This window comes from Oryza sativa, chromosome 1, assembly GCF_034140825.1.
Source record: "Oryza sativa Japonica Group chromosome 1, ASM3414082v1".
Taxonomy (NCBI): Eukaryota; Viridiplantae; Streptophyta; class Magnoliopsida; order Poales; family Poaceae; genus Oryza; species Oryza sativa.
This window is the reverse complement of record NC_089035.1, coordinates 19,892,877-19,910,632: the sequence shown is the minus strand read 5'-3', so window position 1 is coordinate 19,910,632 and position 17,756 is coordinate 19,892,877. Positions and strand designations below refer to the sequence as shown.

Genomic DNA, 17,756 nt, shown 5'->3' with positions numbered 1-17,756 from the left:
TTGCCTAATTAATCAATGGCCGAAGATGACTTTACTTTCCTATGTGTAATAAATTGATTAGCTAGAACCTTATATATTGGTTTGGTTCAGCTAAATGCTATATATGTAATTGCTTAGCCATGCTTAGAAAGATAAGCTCATTAATGGGATGAATCATACTACATTATTAATTATGGTTATATTTAATGGTAGCTCACGATGGTTAATCGTGTTATGATAATTAAAATATGATTAATGGTGGGTTGTTAGCACATGGTTTTGAAGGTCATGCTCATGACAATTAAGGACCGGTTCGCGAGCTACTGTTGTGAAACATTAACCGTGCCAACCATAAGCCAGCGTGGGCAACGGCTTTACCTTTTGTATAGCATGGTTCATTACGGGGTGCTAGACTGAGAAGCGGCAAGAAGTCCGTGGGGGTCGCTGGGGAGTCCATGCCTCTGGTTTTTGACGGGGTGATTATGATCCAGGAATGGTGCACTGTGGTGAGTTGTGTTGTGCGAAGGGTATTGTCACGATTTTCCCCTTTGCAGTGCCGTGGTGGTACTTCGGGGCATGGCAACATGTGTGGAATCGTGTCTTGTGGGTACAGTGGTACATCTCTGGCCAGAGTAAAACTATTCGAATAGCCGTGCCCGCGGTTATGAGTGGGTCTAACAATGTTTTTCGTGATTAGTCTCACACTACTCATTATTGGTGATAATTTGTGATAATTAAATTGACTCCTGGTTTGGAATGGTATATTCTTGGTATGGAGGTTTGATTTATACAACTGGGTTGGTTGTTCAGATAAGGTTGGGCCTATGCAATACGGGTGTGTTGTATAGTGTATATTTAATATTGCTTAATTACTTAACTGTTTTACTATTTTCTCAAATGTTTATTAAATGTTGTTTATGCAATTGAGCTGTATTATGCCATCCTTTGTTATCCTGTGCACTTGCATATTTGCTGTGTGGCTTGTTGAGTATGTCATATGCTCATTCTTGCAATATTCATTCATCAAAGGAGGAGTACTTCAGTGAAGGTGATGATCTGGAGGATTATGCTTTGTGCGGGTCAAGTTGCTTGTGGAGTGGAGTCGCCATAGTTGTTTAGTCTTTTGTTTTTTTTCCGCTGCGTAGAGTTTTATTCTTTTGAGAGGAACTATCCACCTCTGTAATAATTATTTATTTTGCGAATATTAATTAGCTGTTTGATAGTACTCTATTATCAATTTGTTATTGTGTGCCTCGGCTGATTCCTGGACGAGGATTTAACGCACATGTAAGCGTTTGGAATTTTGGATAGAAATTCCAGGCGTGACAGGCAGCCTCCTCTTTTGCTCTCATATGCAGACTTGTGAATTTTGGCCCAATTCATCGTGCCAATTCTGAGTTCTTGACCCATTCATACATAAGTCTGATTGTAGACATCGTCCGATTGATTTATCGTCTGAGTTGATGTCGATTCTCCTCCACTTTATTGTCATTTTCTGCAAAAGGTTAGTATACCTAATACTAGTGGAATATTATTATTCTAACATATTTATGCATTACAAGCATCACTAGTTCTCCTCTATTTTGGTAATATTTTACGCGTTTGCAAGGCCGGCCCTAGGGGGTGGGTGGGGGTGAGCAGTGCGGCCACTCTGGCCCCCCAAATCCCCCCCCCCCCAAGGCGTCCCTCAGGCCTAGCCCAACAACCGATGCACGAAAGGCGAACATAAAACATGTGTGGAAGTGAAGGCAAACAGAACAGACGCGACTCACGCGAGATTGCTGTTGCCTGCTGCCCACGTCCTCTCCTCCTCACGGCGAAATCGCATGCAATCCCAGGGCACGCATCGATGCGCTGGCGCCGACACAATTCTGCGCACCTCCGCAGCTGTTTTTCCTTTTCCGCTGTTCTGCACAACTGTAGTACGGCACAATGTGTTGGCACTGCAGTGGCTGCTTGCCTGCTTCTTGCAGTCTTTCTTGCTTGCTGCTGGCTGCCCTCGAGTACTAGATGAGGAGGATTCTGTTGAGGTAAGTGCAACACCAATACATCAATACATCATTGCTAATTTTCCATCACCAAATGGAAAATTGAAATTTTGTAACATTGTGATTTTATCTGTTAATATCTAATATCATGTGTTAGCTTTTTGTCATGTGCTCGTGTACTGATGTATAGTCCTATGTTAGGTTAATTCAGTTGTTTTGATAGTTGGACAAAGTGACAAAGGCAGTAGTGTGTGTTTCCGACTCACTTGTCATGTGCATCTGGATGCTTGCGATCAACTAATTGGTAAGATTTTAAATTTAGATTTGTAATTTTGTAGTGTAATTTATATGAGTTAAACCACTATAATAATGTTAACTTTTTTTCAATTATCAGGCCATGTCGTCAAGAAAGTATGCATCTTGGTAGAGAGAAAAGGAAAAAAAGGAAAAGGGTGGATGACTTAATAGAATCTCAGATGGGGGCAATGGACAAATTTTTAAGGGATAACATGGGCATGACAAGGAACCTAGATGAGTTGGCTATAGTCGTTGTGGATGAAGCAAGTGACATGATCATTGAAGATAAGGGCCCCATATCTACAGAAGAAATCAACATGAATGAGGATGGTACCAATGTAAGTGATCATGAGAATATATTTAATTCACCTGCTACAGAGTCTGCTTGTGTTGATGAACAACTAGTTTTTACTACCGATATTTATGATCGAAGAAATTGGGACAAACTTGACAATAAAGCTAGGTATATATTAGTGGAGAAAGGGTCTATAAGAGAAGAAAATATTGAATTCCCTTTGGATGACAACTTAACACATTTCTCATACTCTCTTTTTTCTAGAAAAATGAGCAACGGGGAGGTTCATGATAGAAAATGCTTGGTTTACTCAAAGCATGTTGATAGAGTTTTGCTTTTCTTGTAAGAATTTCAACTCTAGAAATTGCAAGAGTTCACCTACTCATGATGGGTTTAGAGATTGGAGGCATATCAGTGAAAGGCTAAAAGAACATGTAGCTAGTATCTAGCATATCACCAACATGACCTCTTGGAATGAATTAAGAGCTAGATTGATAAAAAAATGAAACAATTGACAAAGATTTGCAACATTAATTGCTAAGGAGAAAAAACGTATACGATAAGTTTTATAAGAATAATTGCTATTGTCAAATTTCTTAGTAAACATAATTTGGCTTTTAAAGGATCCAATGAGCAACTTTACAATGATCAGAATGGCAATTTCTTAGCTAGTGCTGAGATGGTTGCAGAGTTTGACTTGGTGATGCAAGATCATCTTAGACGTATTCAGAACAACGAGATACATTATCATTATTATCTTAGTCACAAAATACAGAATGAGTTGGTTTTCTCTCTTGGCTTCTAATATCACAAAATCTATCATAGAGGCAAAATATTTTCTATTATCATTGATTCCACCCCAAATGTGAGTCATCAAGAACAAATGACTTTGTTGGTCCGATGTGTTAATATGTCCTATGGCAAAATAAAATTAGAGGAGTATTTTATGGGTTTTTTGAAGGTGGATGATACATCTGATTCAGAGCTTTTCAATGTATTGGTTGATTCCATCAAGTCCTTTGGTCTTAGTATTGATGATATTAGAGGTCAAGGCTATGATAATGGCTCTAACATGAAAGGAAAATAAAAGGGGGTGCAAAGACAATTGCTTGATATTAATCCAAGAGCTTTGTATATGCCATGTGTTTGCCATAGTCTTAATCTTACTCTCTCTGATATGGCTAAATCTTGTGCTAAAGCTATTTCATTTTTTGGAATTGTGCAACAGATATATGTGTTAGTTTCCGGTTCAACAAAAAGATGGAAAGTTTTGCTTGAACATGTTCCAAGTTTAACAGTGAAACCATTGTGCAATACTCGATGGGAGAGTCAAATCAAAAGTATTAAAGCAACTAGATATCAAGCTCATAAGCTAAGATTAGTTTTGTTACAGTTAAGGGAATCTAATGGTATCGAACCCAAAGATAGGAGTGATGCAAAAGAAATTATTTGAGGTAGTTGGTACTTAGTTTATACTTGGTATGATTATTTGGCGTGACATTTTATTTGTTGTAAACACTGTGAGTAAGAAGTTGCAGTCACCATCTTGTGCATTAAGTCCACCTTACAGCAAATAGAAGGCATAATGACTTACTTTCACAAGTATAGAAATGAGGGGTTTGCTTCTAGTTTGATCAAAGCCAAAGATATTGCATCTCAATTGGGTGTAAATGCATCATTTCCAGTAAAGTGTCATGCAACCAGAAAGAGACAGTTTGATGCAATTGTGAGTGATGAAGTAAATTTGCAAGCTGAGAGGGCTTTCAAAGTTGATTACTTTTTTTTATGGTTGGTATGGCAATCACTTCATTGAAAGCTAGATTTGAAGAACTTCAAGAATTCAAAAGTATATTGGGGATTTTATGAGTTCCACGGTCTTGAAGTCATTAGATGGTGCTGAACTAAAAGACAGTTGCACTAAATTTGCAAAAAAATAATAAAAATAATAATCTCTCTAGGGGGTTCATCTGATGTTGAGTTAAAATGATCTAATTTCTGAGTTAAGTGTTATGCAGTTGACTTTGCCAGATAGCCATATGTCTGCCATGGAGATATTTGAGTTTGTCAGAGATGCAAATTGTTACCCTAATATTTCTATTGCTTATCGGATCTTATTTACTGTGCTCGTGACTGTGGCATCTACTGAAAGAAGCTTTTCGAAGTTGAAATTATTGAAGAACTATTTGAGATATTCATTGTACAAAAAAAAAGGTCAAATGGTTTGGCAGCTTTATGCATTGAGAAGAAATTATTGGATGAAATTAATATTGGTACCATTATCAATGACTTCGCATCTAGAAATGTTAGAAATTTTTTTGAGGTAACATGTACAATGTTTTCTATATAAATATTATTTCTAAATGCAATTTAAATATTTACGACAATAATTCATATGTATAAAGTATATGTATCTATCGATTATTATTATATAGTATGATAAAGGCCTCTATGTTTAGTTTCGCATCGACACCTAAAAAGTCAGGACCAGCCCTGTGCGTTTGTCTCGTGGGATATGTCCTCAGCCCTAAATTCAACTAGAGTAACAGAAGTATCCTCATGTAGTCCAAAAAGTTATAAAAGTTGGTGATGTAGGATTTGAGCGTATTATTGCCTTCGATTTTTCCCGAATCATAAGTTTTTCCCAGTGTTTACTATTAGCCATCATATGTAGTATTTTGTGTTATTATCGCTTCTATTTGATTTCTTCTTCTGAAAGAAGTTTAGCTAACATATACTTTCTCTGTTTCATATTATAAGTCGTTTTTTGTCAAAATTCTTAAATTTTGACCAAGTTTATAAAAAGATATAATAGTATTTTCAACACAAAGCAAACATATTATTAAAATATATTCAAAGTTAGATTTAATAAAACTAATTTAATATTTTAGATGTTGCTAAATTTTTCTATAAACTTGATCAAACTTAACAAAATTTGACTAGAAAAAAGTCAAACGGTTTATAATATGAAACAGAGGGAGTATGCACATTGAGCAAGATGCTCTCTCATAAAATCAGTTAAATCTTGTATACTTTGTGTTACTAAGTTGCTATATTATAAGATGGAGGGAGTACAATTTAGTGATGGGATAGCTAGGATGGTGGTGTAGTTTAGCTTTATAGTCATATATATGCACGATTTATATCAAGTACAAATGTACAATTAGAAACGTGATATGATGCTCGTGTGTGTCTTTATAGTCGTATATCATGCATATTCAGTCAGAACAAGGGAATTTATGGTCATAAATGCATAAAAAATGATATAATAAGTACAATTAATACTTAAGAATATCATGCAGCAGTACATTTTTTATTTTGTATATAGAATACATGATATAGGTACTATCGCAACTGTTAATTCCGTTGACAAGTTTCTCCCGCATTTTTTGGGATTAAAAAACAAGAGAAAGTTTCAGAAAACCTCAAGTTTTAAGTCAAAATTACAGGTATATCCACATATAACATGACTTATAGCACATGATTTATGGTATATATATATAAGGGTTTCATATAACAAGTGAACAAGCCATACATATGGTTATGCTTATCAAGTTATAATAAATATCATTTTTTTAAAACTCTGATCATAAAACATGTGGTAAAATTTACTTAAAAATAGAGTAAAATTTGAAAATCCCACGTTTTATAATAAAAGTTGCAGAAAATCATAGGTATTATGACTTGTGACATATAACTACAAGTATATATAATTATTACAATGTTTCACAAAACCTCACCCTGTATACGTTGAGGACGAATTTACTAAAAATTTCAACTGGCCCGGGGTACTTCGATGGGTGCTTAATTAACTGCTTACTGACGTTTTTTCCAACTTGGTTCGAGGAGGCGCTAATCCTGTACGCGCCCTCGGAATTTTTTTCGTTTCTAAAAGAAAAGGTAAGTGGGCTGCCATGGGCGTTGTTACCTCAGAGGTGCTATGGAATTTCCGAGCATGCCTATGCACGCAGAGAGTTGGTTTATGATGCAGACCGACATGTATATAGCACCTCCATGCATTGGGATAGATAAAGACGCGTATTGTAACGACGTTGTAAGCAACTATCAATATATTAACTCTGCACGTTGAAGTTGGTCTAGCTTTAAATGTTTTTCTCTCTGAGTAAATTATATTGGTGCTATATATACAAACTTATCAAGTGAATGTAATCTATCACATAAACTTACAAAATGTTTGTTTTGGTGCAAAAAGGTTTTCTAGTATGTATGAACCAAGACCAAAAGAATATGGTATTGCTAATCTCGCTGATTGAAGTATTGATTAGGATGCTATATATAAACAAAACATATTTGTATCTTCTAGACATGTTTGTATCTTCTATATAGTTTTTTTTAGAAACACAGTACAAATGCAGGCGCTCACAACGTGCGCACACTCACCCCTATGAACGCACACACGCATACCCTACCCCTATGAACACCTCCGGAAGACTGGGCCGGCATGTCTTGAAATTGACGAAGTCACCATAGGCGCCTCGCTGTCGACGAGTACATCGCCTACCACTGAAAGAATAATTAGCCATAAATGCGAGCACCCGTGTCAAATCTAGGATTTGAACCCGGGTGGGTTGGTTCCACCATAAGGAACCTAACCAGTTGATGCTCACTTCGCATATCTTCTATATAGTTACAACCCACTACACCTAAAACTCAACATACAAGCATAGTAAAGACCAGTTTGGCACAGCTCCAGCTCCATCTCTCCTGGAGCTGGAGCCTGGCTAAACAGTTTCAGCTCCACCTAAAATAGGAGCGGAGCTGGGTAAAGCACTCTCACAAAATGAATTAGAGAGGTGGAGTTGTGTTTAGGCTACTCCACAACTCCACTCAAGACCTAACTCCTAGAGATAAATTTAGGAGTTGGAACTCTACCAAACATGCCTTAATTATTAGTATATCCTAAAGCCTAATATACAAGCATACCACATCAATCCGCTAAGCATTTAAAGTTCAACATGCAAACATAGCAAGTAAATCTAAAACTAAACATATAAGCATATTAAATCATCATTTTCATATTATTTTCGCAATATTTCAACCCAAATCCATCCATCTTTTGTACAATATTTTACATATATTCATCAAATATTCCATAGCAAAGTACAGGGCATTATCTAGTATATTTAATATTCCATTCGTCCTAACTTCAGTGCTATGCACGGATATTAAGAAAATAGGTAGGTGAAGTGATGAACGGTTATAATTAGTTGAAATGAGAAAATAAGTGGAGAAACTAAATAATGATGATTGCGATTAGTTGAGATAAGTAAATGTGGCTATATTTCTGCATGGAAGGAGTAAACGATAGAATAAGGGTATAATAATTGCAAAGAAAAGAAGACATAAAATATCAAGCAAGTGTGCACGGCACGTCCTAATCATTATCCAAGTTGATAAAATTAGCCTTGCCATGCTATTTCGGTTTTGGTTAGCATGTACTATGAGAACTCCATCTATCAAAACGAGCGTTTTATAATTTCGTGTACTAATTTGTACCCACCAAACAAGTTCTTGCAGTACCAAAACATTTATTTTACAGAAACTACCAAAGCAACGTGAGCACAAAGTGAACTATTCTTTCACCTTTTTACTCTTTTTTCCCCTTTCCTTCCGCCAACGTGGGCCAATCTTTTCAAAAGTTTGTCCGTGTAATTAAGCAGAGTTAAAAGGGACGGCGCTGATGTTAAAAATTTTTCAGAGAACCATACCACACAAATCTACGAAGACTATGCTAGGTTATTCACATCATTCTAGACCCATCTCATCCGAATATAAAGATTATCCCATTGGGCGAAAAGACTAGCACGTGAACACGTTCCAACCATATCGCAACAATCCGCCGAATAAGGGTTAGGGTTTGTGAGTGTTGTTGGGGAGGAGGGGGTGCTAGCTAGGGAGGGGGAAGTGGACCGGTGTTGGCAACAGGGACAAACTGGAAATGAAGGAGGGGGAGCCGGCTGAACAAGAGGATAGGTCGACTCAACAACGACTTGGGCCGGCTGGCTACATGTGGGTTGCGTGTTATCTTTTGCATTTGCACGAATGGGCGCGTGTTAGACCCGTCCCCATCGGGCAGTTCAGTTTAGGGCTGGATGATGAATTATCATACACGCTTCCCGTACCCTGAGTAACATGATTCTTTTATGTTCAAATTGTACCTTTTCCCATCATTTGTTACAATATTATTTTTAGAGTAAAATACACCAACGGTCCTTAAACTTGTCAGAAGGTTTCACTTAGGTCCACGAACTTGCAAAGTGTACATCGAGGTCCCTAAACTTGGTTTATTTTATCATCCCGGTCTAAAGCCGCGTTTGACTGTGGTCTTGCCTACGTGGCACACCACGTGGACAATGACATGTAATTTTTTTTTTATTTTTTTCCTCCCTTCTTCCTTCTTTTTTCTCTTTCTTCCTTCTTTTTTCTCGGTGGTGAGAGGCGGCACGGGGGGAAGGGTTGTTGCAGTGGTAAAAAAAAGAAGGAAGAAGGGAGAAAAAAAAATTAAAAAAATCCATGTCATCATTCACGTAGCGTGCCACGTAGGCAAGACCACGGTCAAACGCGGTTTTGGACCGGGATGATAAAATAAACCAAGTTTAGGGATCTCGATGTGCGCTTTGCAAGTTCGTGGACCTAAGTGAAATCTCCTGACAAGTTTAAGAACCGTTGGTGAATTTTACTCTTATTTTTAAATGACTTTCCAACATTTTAACATTTATTTTATATGTGTGCCCTTAAATAATTGTCATAAACTCACAATCTCCCGCGCGTATTTAGAATATCATGTAAGTTGCTGTTGTGTTTAATTATCCATGCTCTTTTGTACTATATTTTTTTAGGGGAAGATTCCTACCAATATTGGAAAAATGCACATATCAATTATAGGCTCTTTTAATGAACTCGCTTGCATAATGAGGCAGTTGCGTCTGCAGTGAGGCGTCACCACGTTTAGGTCCTTTGGGGGAATAAAAAAAGTCCCGCTGTTTTCGTTGTTGGCAGGGCATCTTGTCATGGCCAGCCCGAGAGATGAGCTTCTAGAAGCTAGAAGTGTGTGTGTGGTCAGCGCGCTATGTTTAGAAAAATAGAGGTTAGTCGCTAATTCATTGCACAAGTGCGTTGACAAGGAAGAGAATTAAACAATTATTAATTATAATACCAGTAAAAAAATGGAACCAATATACGGTACATAGCTGATGGATCCTGTAATGGATACTTACTTGCTTGTTGATTACTATAGTACTAATTAACCGGATCTGGGGAGCTTTATCTGATCTTAGAGGTAAGCAATAAGAATATTTTTTGGTATATAATAAAGGTTTCTTAGATGTCATGCATACTGTCATCTAAAGTCGCTTGGTTGCCCATACTTTATATGCCGGTACAGAGATATATTATTTGACTTCTTCCTACGCACGCTACCAAATGAAATTAATTAGGAAAATGATAAACGCACAAAAGTTGTTTACTATTGAGCCTTGATTTCTGACAATTATTCATCACTAATTAAATTCAACGATTGGGATATTTGTTTGTAAGAGTTTATTAATCATCCGCCTTGATTCAATCTCTACACGTTACTAGATGTTGGCAACATATCTTGACCATTCCCTTCTCTATATCTGTATAATCTCCCGATCAGCGTGATGTATGTTCAGCTTCGTCCAAATTTTGTGGAGATTTTGATATATATATATATATATATATATATATATATATATATATATATATATATATATATATATATATATATATATATATATATATATATATGTATATATATATATATATATGTATATATATATATATATATATATATATATATATATATGTATATATATATATATATATATATATGTATATATATGTATATATGTATATATGTATATATATATGTATATATGTATATATATATATATATATATGTATATATATATATATATATATATATATATATGTATATATATATATATATATATATATATATATATATATATATATGTACTCTCTATCTCTCGATTCGATCTCTCTCTCTCGATCGATCAATTTTTTTTAGAAAAGATAAAAAAGATTGATGAAATCAAGATTTGAACCCATAATCTCATAGTTCATGGCAAGCTCTCCTAACCAATTCACCATATGATGTTTGCATGTTTTGTATGTTTGTAAAAAATTATGTGAAAAAAAATTAGTTATGTTACTGTAAGAATCATACTTTGTTACTATGATTTCTTAGTAACATTATCCCAAAAGAGTAGTAACAAGATACGATACTGCACAATTTATAGGTTGTTACTACAAAATTTATAGATTGTTACAGACTCTTTTGGCAGTAACAACATGACGAAATTTACACTAACAGAGAACATGCACAGTAACAGTGACACTATTGTAGTAATGTTTGTTAGAGATAAAATATTTTAAATCTCAATCTTTTGATAGCAGCAACGTACACGTCATGTCTTATTTTTATAACCCGTTTGCATCATGACGTTCGTAAGAAAAGTGCTTAACAAAACTAGAACCATCATAACTATTTTTTCACGTCGATACTGTGGAAACACGTTGGCCGTCTAGTTACTACACCTTTCTAGTTAGACGAGGACAAAAACGAGGTAAATCTCAATCTTTAGAGAGCAATATCTCTCACATCAAATCTTGTTTTTCTAATCCGTTTGCACCATGACATTCATAAAAAAACGCTTAACGAAACTAGATCCATCATGGCTACTTTTTGACGTTGTTACTACGAGAACGTTGTCTTGTTACTGCACGATGACCATTCTGTTACTGCATGATTCCTACAAGACGAGAGCAGTAAAGTGGTGGGCGGGGGAGGGATTGGTGGGCGGGTTTGACCGGCGGGAGGACGCTTTGACCGAGGTGGGGGGGTTTGTGCCCTAGGGACGGTAGGGGAGGTGGGTTTGACCCATGGGAGGGGGTGTAGAATAGATTCACTATATATATATATATATATATATATATATAGCTCTATTATACACCCCCCTCCCACCTCCTATCCATCCCCACCTCCCCTCCTTCCTGCGCCCCCTCCCTCTCTCCCATCGCTCCCCCCAGCACTCCCTCTCCCATCGCTCCTCTCTCCCGCGTCCCCCTCCTTTTTTTTCTCTCACTCCTTCTCTCTTTTTTAGAAAAATTAAAAATAAATTGGTGAATTCAAGACTTGAACCCATGATCTCATGGTTCATGCCAAGCACTTCTAACCAAATCACCATATGATGATTTGTGAACAAATCAGTTATGTACCTAAAACAATCATACCTTGTTACTATGATTCGGAAGTAACATTATCCTAGAAGAGTAGTAACATCATATGTTACTGCAAAAATGTATAAGTTGTTACTGTAAACTTTATAGGTTGTTACTGCACTTTTGGCAGTAACAATATGACGAAATTTGCAGTAACAGAGAACATGCATAGTAACAGTGGCCCTATAGTAGTAATGTTTTTTTAGATCTAGAGTATTTTAAATCTCAATCTTTAGAGAGTACTAATGTACACGTCATGTCTTATTTTTCTAACCCATTTGCATCATGACGTTCGTAAAAAAAGTGCTTAACGGAACTAGAACCATCATAACTATTTTTTAACGTTGTTACTGCGAAAAGCAGAGGTGTTACTGCATATTGGCCATCGTGTTACTACGCTGTTCCAGTGAGACGAGGACTAAAAAAAGGTAAATCTCAATCTTTAGAGAGCAATATCTCTCACATCATATCTTGTATTTCCAATCCGTGTGCACCATGAAGTTCATAAAAAAACGCTTAACGAAACAAGATCCATCATGGCTACTTTTTGACGTTGTTACTGCGATAATGTGGTCTTGTTACTGCACGATGACCGTCCTGTTACCCCACGATTCCTGCAAGACGAGAGCAGCAAAGTGGTGGGTGGGGGAGGGAGTGATGGGCGGGTTTGACCGGCGGGAGGACGCTTTGACTGAGGTGGGAGGGGGGTTTTGGGCCCTAGGGAGGGTAGGGGAGGTGGGTTTGGCCCATAGGAGAGGGGTGTAGAATAGATACACTATATATATACACACACACACAAACTCTATGACTTCTGGGATGTTTTTTTTCTCTTAAGATGAAGCATATGAAACATATTTAGAAAAGGATAAAAAAAATCATGGATCTACTAGATATATTGAATGCTTACGCATTGTTGTAGTTGCTCCGCGTGCTCCGCGTAACAAAAAGGGTTAGAGAAATACAGCGCACTAGATATATAAATGTCATATATATAATTATTATTGAAAAAAATTATTTGGTAAAAAATACAACATACATGTTATACATATTGTGAACCAACCTAATCCTAATCTTTTCTCCCTACAGTAATCATTCATTTGGTTAAGGTTAGGTACATTTTGCAGCACGAATCTTGAAACACATCAACGGTGCAGATTGTAGGTACATGTGAACCTGAGTGCAAATCTGCATTTTCACACACACACACACACACACACACACACACACACACACACACACACACACACATATATATATATATATATATATATATATATATATATATATATATATATATATATATATATATATATATATATATATATATATATATATATATATATATATATATATATATTATTAGCGGTTTAGAAAGCTAATGCTGAAAAATGAATAACGATGAGAAAACCCAATTGACTCCTGACGGAGCGTGGGGCTCCTCACCGGGAGACCGCGCAGGCCCCCCTTTGCCGGTTCGGCCGGGGACTCAGGGAGAGATTCTAAGCTCTCTGTATGTGGAAGGCTCGCGAGACAGGAAACACACAAGACACACGCGATGTATACAGGTTCGGGCCGCTGAGAAGCGTAATACCCTACTCCTGTGTTTTGGGAGATCTGTGTATGAAGGAGCTACAAAGTATGAGCCAGCCTCTCCCTTGTTCTGGGTTTCTAATCTGGAAAAGTCCAGTCCCCCCTCTCAGTGGGCAAGGTCCTCCTTTTATATCTTAAGGGGATACCACATGCACCATTTCTCTCTTTTTTGTGGGGACTTACCCCCCCCCCCCTTTTCATAAATGGACGGAGATTTGTATAGTTGCCGTCCGAGTCACCTTCTGATGAGACGGCCCACAACTACCTCCACTTTCGCCGGGAGCAGGTGCGACGTGGAATCGTGGCTGTCTGCTGACGACATGACCGGTATTAGACCAGTCACGTCGGTCATTCTTGTCCACCACGTGTCAGCTTAGCAATCTACATGCTTGCCCTTCTTCACACAACATCTTGCCTGTAATGGTTAGGATGAAGCCTGGCATATATCTGACCAGGACTAACATGCCATCTCTGGGAGGTAACACTCTAGCTCCAGCTGGGGACGAGCGCCTAGAAGCCCTCGTCCTGACGGGATGGAGCGAGGCGTGCGTCAGATCGCCTGTCGCCACCTAACCCGCGATCTGACCGGTCTGTGACTGGTCACAGACCGGATAAACGAGTGCACTGCACTGCGTTACATGCGGCGTGACACGCTCAGCCAAACCGCAATAAATGTGGTTAGGTGAGCCCCACTGTGCTCACCTAACCCATACACGCGGAGCAAAAACCCACGAGGGGTCGGGGCGCCTCGGCCCTCGGGGCCGAGGGGGGTGCGGCCCGACCCCCTCGGGGGGACTAAGAGGAGGGCGAACGCATCACCCTCGGGCCCGACGTCCCTCGGGGGTACCAGGCCACGTGTGCGATTGTGTCTGCCTCAAACCTCTAGTCATGATACTCCTGATCCCATGTCACCGACAACTCCACTATCATATTATTGGTATACTACTCCCTCCGTTTCACAATGTAAGTCATTCTATCATTTTCCACATTCATATTGATGAAGATTCATTAACATTAATATGAATGTGGGAAATACTAGAATGACTTACATTATGAAACAGAGGAAGTAGTATTTACCGTCATGTATTATTTTGAATACCTATACATACCATGTAGATACTTATACATCGGGCAAAGAAATATCGAGTAAATTTTTTTAAAAAAAATACAGATACTTTGAACAAATTATATGTACTGTTGTGAAATTTACTCATCTAAGAATGAAGATATATATGGTCACGAAAATTCCAGACAAACCGAGCTTCGTTCTGTATACGTGGTTCAGTTTCAATTTTTAGGCATTATAAAATTTGATCTTTCAAAAATTTTTAGCATAGTAAGATATTGGCACTTAGGCTGTGTTCTTCTCCTAGTTTTTCCAACTCACCTCTCTCGTTTTTCGCGTGCACACTTTTCAAACAGCTAAACAGTGTGTTTTTTGCTAAAAAAATCTATATGGAAGTTGTTTTAAAAAAATTATGTTAATTCTTTTTTTAAAAAATAATCAATACTTAATTAATCCTACAATAATATGTGCTTCGTTTTATATGTCGGGAGGAGGGGTTCCCAACCACTCCTCTCGAACACTGCCTTAATAGTTACATTGATAAATATGGTCAATTTTAACAGATCTAGCATTGTTTTCGAAGAGATGTTACCGATTTCGAGAGTATTTTCATCCCTTCAAATATCATATACCCCATGGTTCACTTTTTTTTCTTTCTACAACAGTTAATTATGCAATTAATATGCACTGTGCTCTGGCTATAGTTGGCCGAACGGGCAGCTCGGCCCAGGATGGCACAGGCCCACCAGCAGCACGGTTTTCGTAGCGGGCCGTGTCGTGCCAACCCCAAGGCACGGCCCGTCATTGGCACGTGGAGCTCCCTCGACGCTCGAAGGCGCACGTCGTCCGGGAGGGCAGCCGTCGCGTTGAAGCGGCGGCCGCGGCCGCAGTTCTCTTCAGCGAAAAATTGAATCGCGTGGACGACGGCTTGATCGAGAAAGTTAAAAAGAAAAAGAAAAGGAAGAAAAAGGAATCGCGCAGGCGACAGGCGCGCGAGGTTTGGCGATGACGGGCGGCAGCATATGGACTTGTCGTGCCATACCGGGCCCCTCCGTTGTCGTGTCGGGCCATGCCAGCCCGCTATAGTACCCGTGTGGTGTCGTGTCAGCCCACAGGCAGTGGCCTCGGCCCAGGAAACGTGCCTTGCCGAGCTGCGTACCGTAGCATGGCGAGCCCTAATGGGAGATCAGTCGCGCTCCTTGCGCCCCGCACAATTAGTTCTAACCTCTCTAGTCTCTTCTCTCAACTACTAGTGCGGCGGACAACGTGTCGCTTGAGCACCCGTGTTTTCTGTTTTTCTCGTTTCTCTTGGGCGCCCGCGTTTTTCGTTTCTTTTTTGTTTTTTTTTGGGTTTCTCTCTCTCTTTTTTTTAGTTTTTCTTCCGTACCTTCCGTTTTGTTTTTTTTCTATTTTTTTCTTTCCATATCTTTTTCTTTTTTTAATACTTATGTATGCAAACTTTATATACGTACAAATACAAATTTTGAATACGTGTATTTTTAGGTTTTTATACGTACGTATACCAATTTTGTATACATGTATACAAAGTTTGTATACACATATAATTTTTAGGTTTTTATACCTACGTATACCAATTTTGTATACACGTATATAAAGTTTATCTACACATTTACAAAATTTATATACATGTATTTTTTTAGGTTTTTATACGTAGGTACAAATACAAACTTTGTATACGCGTATACAAATCTTGCATCCCGTACGTACACATATATAAACTTTGTATACACGTATGCAAAGTTTGTATACGCGTATACAAACTTTACGTACGTGTATATAAACTTTGTATATGTACATATTAAAATCTGAGAGAAAAAATCACGAATACAAACTTTGTATACGTGCGAATACAAAATTTGGTATACATACGAATACAAACTTTGCAAACGTACATCTTTTAAAAAAAAGAAAAGAAAGAGAAACCAAAAGAAAACCGGAAAAAAAACCAAACAGAAACAGAACAAAACCCCAAAAAATCGTCTCCAGTCTCCACGCGCGTGCCGTCCGCGCCCCCTCTCCGCACGCGACACGTGTTCAGTCGCGCGCACCCTCCCGCGCGCGACTGACCGCCCATTAGCACTTTCGCCGTAGCATCGTGCCTGGGCTGTAACGACATCGTGCATGGGCCGTCCTGACAGAGCACGGCCCATTTCGCTAGCTATAGCTCTGGCCATATTTCATGGGGTTAATTGGATGGAATAAGTTCACCGAGGTCTCTCAACTTAACAACGAGATTTTTTTAAATCCCTTAACCACGAAACAAATGTGTACCATTAAACTCATACAAACCATGCACTCAAGGTCATATTGCAGTATATATAGGTAGTTTCGCTGACGTGGCATCCTAGTCAGCAAAAGAAATTAAAAAAAGTACGTGGAGCCCATATGTCAGCTGCACTTTTTTTCTTCTCTTTTCTTCTCCTTCTCTTCTCTTTTCTCTCTTCTCTTCTTCAGTGAGGGAGGCCGGCGGCCGGTGGGCGGAGCGACGATGGGCGGGCGGCGGGTGAGCGCGGCGGCAAGGTCCGCGCGGCGGTGGGGGGTGGAGCGGCACCAGGCGGCGAGCGGAGCGGGCGGGCGAGCGTGGCGGACGAGTTCGACGTCGTGCCCCCCGCCGACTCGCGCGTTGCTGCCACCCACATTGCCTACCACTTCGCGGCGGCGGGCGGAGCGGCGGCGGCTGAGCACGGCGGCGGGCAGAGCAACCCTGTCCTCGTCGTGCTCCTCCCTTTCATCGGAAGCGAGCGGAAGGCGAAGCAGGTAGGGGGCAGCAGCAGAGCGGCGACGGGCGAGCGTGGCGGCAAGGCAGCGGGCGGAAGGCGAGCACGGCCTCAGACAGCGGGTGGAGTGTAGCGGGCTAGTGGTTTGCTTCCAGATAGCACCGCAGCAGCGGAAGGCGAGTGGAAGGTCGCGAGGCAGCTGTGCAGGCATCGTGATGCCATCGCAGGAGAGCGAGCTCACCATCACCAACCCAGGCGACGTCATCGCCTCAACCTACTACATGAGGGCACGGGAGTGTGACGCTGGCGCGTTGCGGGAGGAGCTTTGGAGCGTGAAGGCCAAGCTCGAGCTCGCAGAGACGAAGGCGGTGGCGGCAGGCGCGCTGGCGGAGAAGGCGCGAGAGGTGTACGAGCGCGATAGGGAGGACATGAGGTGCGTCGTGCTCTACCGCTACCAGCACCTCAACCTGGCCAGGATCGTCGTCACGCTGTCGGGCGATGAAGCTGGCACCAGCGCC

At 39.6% G+C, this 17,756-nt stretch overlaps 1 protein-coding gene across 1 annotated transcript; it reads left to right on the top strand.

Annotated features, from left to right (window-relative positions):
- Positions 1–2,452: 2,452 nt before the first annotated feature.
- Positions 2,453–4,425, top strand: LOC136355357 (uncharacterized). The gene is given in 7 exon segments (XM_066307863.1): positions 2,453–2,727; positions 3,133–3,281; positions 3,543–3,778; positions 4,029–4,113; positions 4,116–4,176; positions 4,291–4,340; positions 4,343–4,425. Coding segments are annotated over 7 exon segments (939 nt in total).
- Positions 4,426–17,756: the final 13,331 nt, after the last annotated feature.